Source organism: Indicator indicator, chromosome 29 (assembly GCF_027791375.1).
Source record: "Indicator indicator isolate 239-I01 chromosome 29, UM_Iind_1.1, whole genome shotgun sequence".
NCBI classification, from domain to species: Eukaryota; Metazoa; Chordata; class Aves; order Piciformes; family Indicatoridae; genus Indicator; species Indicator indicator.
The window spans coordinates 1,164,370-1,170,552 of NC_072038.1; the positions used below are offsets into that span (position 1 = coordinate 1,164,370).

At 59.6% G+C, this 6,183-nt stretch overlaps 1 protein-coding gene across 1 annotated transcript; it reads right to left on the minus strand.

The window, feature by feature from the left end:
- Positions 1 to 2,285: 2,285 nt before the first annotated feature.
- LOC128976700 (basic proline-rich protein-like) lies at positions 2,286 to 4,658 on the minus strand. Its single transcript, XM_054394048.1, has 5 exons — positions 4,208 to 4,658; positions 3,872 to 4,091; positions 3,616 to 3,746; positions 3,347 to 3,461; positions 2,286 to 2,958 (listed from the first exon to the last, which is right to left on the minus strand). Exons 1-5 carry the CDS (start codon positions 4,656 to 4,658, stop codon positions 2,286 to 2,288), a joined length of 1,590 nt encoding a protein of 529 aa, XP_054250023.1.
- Positions 4,659 to 6,183: the final 1,525 nt, after the last annotated feature.

Sequence of the window (6,183 nt, forward strand, 5' to 3'; positions counted from 1 at the left end):
GTCCCCATCCTTCCGTTGCTTTAGCTCTTTTGGGCTCGCTTGTTTTCTTTATCTTGCCCGGTTTATCCAACCATCAGGGTGGCCTCGGATCCCCAGATAAGCCCCAACCGTTTCGACGTTTTCTCGTGCTGCTTCGTAGGTCCTATTGCATCCGCCGCCACCATTTACGCAGCCAGGTTGGTTGGGGTGCTTTTCTCCGTGTTTTTATGCCTGGTTCTGTTGAGGTTGAATTTTCTTTCTTATGTCTTTATGTTGTCTTCTTTCTTCTTTTTCTTTACCCCCGCCTCGTTGTTTCAGTTATCCCCGGTCGGTCATTACGTCTCACACTAGCGGCACCCCTACGAGTGTTGGCGATGGCGCTAGGCTCCCCTCTCCGGGGTTATGTGGCTTCGATCTCCTTCGTGCTTTTTTCCGCCTCACCGCGCGCTTTTGCTACTTGTTCTGGCTTCCTGATCTTCCCTTCCCTTCCGCTAATTTTGTGGTTAGTTTTTTTTTTAATTTCTGAGTTTTTTCTTTCTGAAGCCTCTTGTTACAGGGACCGTTTTTTTCTTGTGGCTTCTTTGCTCTTACCTGGGTTAGTCAACGACCGCCTGTTTTTATCCGCGCTCTCGCTTGTTTTGCTTTTTTTGTTTGTTCTAGTTTCCACTATTGATTGTTGTCTCTGTTCCTTTGTTTGCCTTTTTGTTTATTTTTTTTTTCTTCCCCCCTGGTCGGTTCCTTTCCTGTATTTGTTTTGCTCTGTGTGTCCTAATTTATTGCGTTCCTTGTTTCGTCTATTTGTTTGTTGGTTTTGGTTTTTTTTTTGGCTATATTGCCACCGGACCAGCGGAACTTCATGTCCAGTACAACCCCCGGTCCATGCTTTTTTATATTTGGAAATTTGTTTCCTCTTTTGTGCTGTTTTCTCTATGGCTAACTTGCCTTTTTTGTTCTCTAATATTGTGCGCGCTGTCTTCCCTTACTACTCTAGTCCCTTTTTCTGATTTTTGTTTTCGTTGTCGTTGTGTTCGGTATGTGTTTTTTCTCCGAGGCCCACCCCTGTCGTTTGTATAGTAACTCGTTTTCCGTCTCTTATTTATGTTGTAGAGACAAAGCCGCCCGCTTTTAGAGCGCAAATAGGGTCTTTTTGTCACGCTCCCAGCCTTTTTTTCACAATACTTGCCTCTCGCGGTTTGTTTTTCATCGGTTTTTGCCTTTTGCTTTCCGAGTGGTTTTTTGTTTGTGTTGTGCTTGGCTTTTTAGTCATTTTTAATTGTTTTTTTTTTTTTTATGTCTTTTCCTTTGGAGGTTTTTTTTTGTTTTCTTTGTCTCTTTTGTGTGTCTCGCGGGTCAGTCTTTCTTTTGTGTTCCTTTATTTTTGTGGTGTGTGGGCGACTAATAAGTTTGGTGGAGCATCAGTGGGCGGCGGTTCCACATTTCTGTGGTTTTTATTTTTTTGTACGCTAATTTTTTTCGTATTATTTTTTTTTTTTTTTATTTTTCTTTTGCCGGTCATTTTGCTTGGGCCGGACTGGTGTGGGGGTTTTCCTTTTGTGCCGTTGTTCTCTCCCGGCCCCCCGACTGGGTCTTCGTTTTTCTTCTATCTTTTTATTTTTTTGTGCTCCTGGTGTTTGGGCGGTTTCTTCTCGCGGGCCTCGTTCTGTCCCTTACTTTCTATTTGGTTCTAGTGTTTTATGCACCTATCGGCTTGCGGGGTGGCAGGTCTTAGTATAACATCAGTGTTCTCTAATCTGTCTTTTCTCTTCCTGTTGTTCCGTTCTCTTTTCTTCGCTTTTTTTTTCTTTTTGGTTGTTTTTTTTTTTAGCCCTGTAACCCGGTCTATTTATCCGCGACGACCTGTTTTGTATTTTACCGTGGGCTTTTTTTCGCTCTTGTCTGTTGTTATGCGGCCCATCGTCTACTCGCGAGCCGGCGTGTATGGCTGTGCCCTTTTCTTGATCGGCGGGCCACGGAGCTCAGTCCGTCGGGGGGGGCTGTGGTGAGCCCTTGGTCCTCCACCGAGGGTCCTAGGTCCTCTCTCGTGACTGTCTCACCAGCCTCGTTCTCGGGGTGTGCACGTGTCGCCGCGCCAGGGGCCGGATTGACCCGGTGCCGGCTTCGGCGGGTCTCCTCGGACGATAGTCGGCGGGGGAAGGACTAGTGCCTGCTGCGGTGCATCCGGAACGTTGTAGAGCGCGGGAGAGAGGCCGCTGGGATTGGGAGATAGGGAAAATCCCCGACGCAGTGGGCGAGGATGGAAGGACGGGGGCTGGGGCTGATGGGGGACTTGGGGGGATTGGCGCGGCCTAGGCGTGGGAAGTACTCGGCTGGTGGGGGGGCCGGAGCCGAGGAGGGCGTGATGATGAGGGGTGGCGGGGAGAATCCGGGGGGGGACGCTCGTCGGGGAGGGGGGGGGGCGATCCGCGGGGGCAGATACGTGAGGAGTCGGTGGCTGAGGGAGGGGAGGGAGTTCCACCCTGCCCGTTGGACGGCGGTGGCCCGAGGTCCTCCGGGGGGGGCGGTGGAAGGAGTGCCGGAGGAGGGGGGGGCGGCGGGGGATTCGGGGGCGATTCGGGGGCGCCGTGGGAGATGGGGCGAGGGGGGGCTGGGAGGGGGAGAGGGGTTTGGGCTCTGGGCCCCGGGCCGCCGTAGGAGCGCGGGGGACCGGAGGGCACGGGGGTGGGCGAGGGGGGGCCTGAGTCCCTGAGGGCGGGAGGTTTGAGAGGGACGCGTGATCGGTTGGCCAGATGATGTGCGGGTGGTGGCGCGGCGGGGGGTAGGCCTGACTGCCTGTTCGCGCGGGGAACGGGCGGCGCGGTGGGCGGAAGGGTGTGAGGGACTGAAGGGGGGTCGGGGGCGGAACGAGGAGCCCGGACGCCGAGGAGCCCGGCGGGCGGCGCGGAGGAGACTAGGCCGGCCGGGCGAGGGCCGCGAGGGGAGACGGCGATTGGCCTTCGTGGGCCGGGGGGGGGGCTGGGACTTGAGAGGGCGAGTCTCCTGAGGCGTTTAGGGGTCTAAGCCGGCGCCCCGCGCCGATCGTAGCTGCTGCCGTGATGGCGGGAGAGGGCGGGCGGACCGGGGACTGGGGCAGCGCTCGGGTCTGCGGCGTTTCGCCGGGGATGGCCGCCCGCGGGCAGAACACCTCGGGCGAGCGAGGTTGGCTCGGAGGACGGAGTAGAATGCTTCAGTGGGGAGCGGCTCTGAGGAGCGGTACGTGAACCGAGCGAGGGCTAAGCGCCGGGCGGAGGGGGGGCGAAAGGCCCCGCGCGGTACCCCAGTGACGGGGTCGCTCTAGCTGCGGTGGGGAATCGGCGGCACGACCGCCCGGGAGGTTGACGGATGGGATGGGTCCCCGCGGGCCCCAGACCCAGGCCTAGCATTGCAGCTGGGCGGGGTGTGAGTCCGGACCCCAGCTGGCGGCGGCTGAGACGCGCTAAATGGGGGGGGCAGGAGGCCGGGGGGGGTGTCGCCCTTGTAGGTCGCTGCGGGGGGAGGGAGTTCAGGGGTCGGGGGGGGTATTGGGCCGTGGCCTGGCCAGGCTGCGGAGTGGGAGGGAGGAGCGGGCCCCCGGCTGCTGAGCAGCGGGTGGGGGTCGAGACCGGGGGAGGTTGGAAGGGACCGAGGGGAGGGGGGGACCTGGTTGAGCGGAGGCGGGGCCCGGGTGCCGGGGAGAGTGGGGTCGTTGGAGGAGGTCGCAGGACCCGGAGGGCGGGGCCTGGGGGCGGGAGAAGCGTTGTCGACTGGAGCGGGACCGGGACGCGTGGCGACTGGGCGGGGAGGGGCCCCGGGGCGAGGGGGAGGGGAACGGGTGTGGGGGCCACACCGCCGGGACGTGAGGGAGGAGGTGAAGGTCGGCTGGGGTGCTGGGGCAGGGGGATTGATGGAGTGTTACGGTGGCGGGGCTCGGTGAGGGGGGGGCGGGGGGCGGAGGGTAGGGGAGCGAGGGGCTCCTAGGGGCCGGTGGGTGGAAGCGACCGGGGAGGAGGGGGTGTGGCGGTTAGGGGGTGGGGGACGCGCTGGAGATGAAGCGAGAGCGGGGAGGACGGGCCGAGCCGACGGAGGGGGGTCGGTCAGGGCGGGTGCCATGACGGGGACGGACGTTGGGTCGGTGACTGGGGGGCAGGAGAAAAGGCGCTGGGCTCAGTGCGTGAGGGGGCCGTCGCGGCGGACCGACGCGAGGGGGGTACGGTGAGGGCAGTATTGGCATCTTGCGTGGTATGGCTCGTACGTTTGGGGAGATTGAGGTGGGGTGGGTCGCCGGTATGAAGGGGGGGGGTGTCGCCGCGCCGGGGAGCTGGGACTGGGAGAGCGGCGAGCGGGGAAGGGGTTAGGTGGGAACGCGGGTGCCCGGAGGGGGGGGCGCCCAGCGCTTCAAGGCGGGGACGGAGGAGGGAGGCGGGGGGTGGGTTGGGCAGTCGGGCGAGGAAAAGGACGCCGCGACGGGGGAGGGGGGGAGGGTCGCGGGAGCCGGGCGAGGAGGGACGGGACGTCCCTCGCGTCGTAGGAGGGCCTGGGGGCAGCGTTGAGGTGGATTGGCGGGCGGTCCGGGCTGTTGGAGTGGTCTGGTCGGCGGGTGGGGGGTCTGGGTGATAACCGGACGTCGGAGGAGGGGGTGAGGCTCGGCGACGCAGGAGGGCGAGGGAGGCGGGACCCTCACCCAACGCCTCATTTTCACACATTCGCGCTCAAGCCCTCTTCCATCGCGGGCCTTTCCCATCCGCCCCCGTGCTCGATTATGCGCGATCTCACCATTCTACTGCACTAATGATCAACGACTCTGGCCGTATTGTGACCCAGTTCCCCGCATCCAAGTCCGCCACGCTCCACCTCGACCGTTCATGTACCGCCTGCAGCACATCCCGCCAGGCTAGCTTGCATAACAAAAACTAATGAAGCTGTCCCATGCCCTTCCACCCCCCCCCCAACCCAACCCCCCCCCCCCGGCCCCCCCCCCAGCCTCCCCAGTCAATGCCCCCCCCCCTTTCCCACCCCCCCTCGTCCTTATGCCGCACGCCCAGTCCGCCCCCTCCCATCAAATTCCACCCCATACTGCGCCCATAAACCCCCCTTCAGCCACCCCAGCGCCAAGCAGATTCTCTTCCACTCGCCACAACCAACCAAAATAACTCCGCCCCACAAATGCCCCCACCCCACCTTTCTCCCCGCCCCCCCTCCCAGGATCCCCACACCCACCAACCCCCCCCCAAGATCATCCCCTCCCACCACACCCTCAATGTCCACCCCGGCCGGGGCCTGGCCCACCGGTACCCCCCACTCCAAGGGGGATTCTCTCCTCACGACCCCTCACGACTTCGCCGCTCCCATTACCCCCTCGCCCACCAATTCTCCCCCTCGCATTTTTGTCCGGGCTGACGTTCCAACCCCCCCCCCAATCGATTTTTTCGAATTAATAGTCTTCCAGCCACCCACCCGCACCATGCCCCCAAAATGTATTGATCTTGGAGGTCTTTTCCAGCTGAAACAATTCTATGATTCCATGACCTCAGGTCCATTTTGCTCCCAGACTGCATCAGCAGTCATTGCTCAAGTGTCTGGAGCCTTTGTGTGCAGATCTGCAAAAAGAGGTTGGAGTTGTTTGGTTTGTTATTTGTTGGTTGCTTTTTTGTTTCCCCCTCCAAGGTTTTCTGCTGCCTTCTCCTAAATTTCAGGCTTTGTGCTTGCCTTGCAAGATTTGCTGAGGAATATTGTCACCCAACCTGCACTCATTTGTGTTTGCACCAACCCTCAGGCAACTGGCAGCATCTACTGCGTGCTGTGAGTTATTTGTAGAGGGAAAACTGCAGAGTGTGCTGCCCCCTGACATGCCCCCTGAATGTCAGTGGTGGAAAGGAAAGAAATAGAAGCCAATCCATCCTGCTAATACACAAATGTCTGCAGGGGGAGGCTTGGTACTGCAATGCCTGATTTCAACAGAAGGGCTTCTTGCCTCGACAGCTGAAAGAACCACAACAGTCTGATGTTTTCCTTCAGTGTCACAAGCAGGTAATAAGAACACACTGCAAGGGAGCATCCAACTGGATTGCAGGTTTTGAACTTGATGGCTCCAGATGATCAAGGGAAAATGTGTCAGATCCCAGAATTCCAGCAGGGTGGGGCATGGAGATCATCCAGTCCAAGCACTCTGCTAAAGCAGAGGGAACCCACAGCAGCTTGCCCAGGAGCACAATGTCCAGCTGGGCTTGG

What these genes read in the sequence shown, in the direction of transcription:
- LOC128976700 (XM_054394048.1), bottom strand. Translation starts at nt 4,658, where the DNA reads ATGTGTGAAAATGAGGCGTTGGGTGAGGGTCCCGCCTCCCTCGCCCTC. An exon ending in CCCCGCCTCCGCTCAACCAG is followed by an intron (nt 3,462 to 3,615) that starts GTCCCCCCCTCC and finishes CTCCCCCCGCAG; the next exon opens with CGACCTACAAGGGCGACACC. An exon ending in AGCTGCAATGCTAGGCCTGG is followed by an intron (nt 2,959 to 3,346) that starts GTCTGGGGCCCG and finishes CGCCCTCTCAAG; the next exon opens with TCCCAGCCCCCCCCCCGGCC.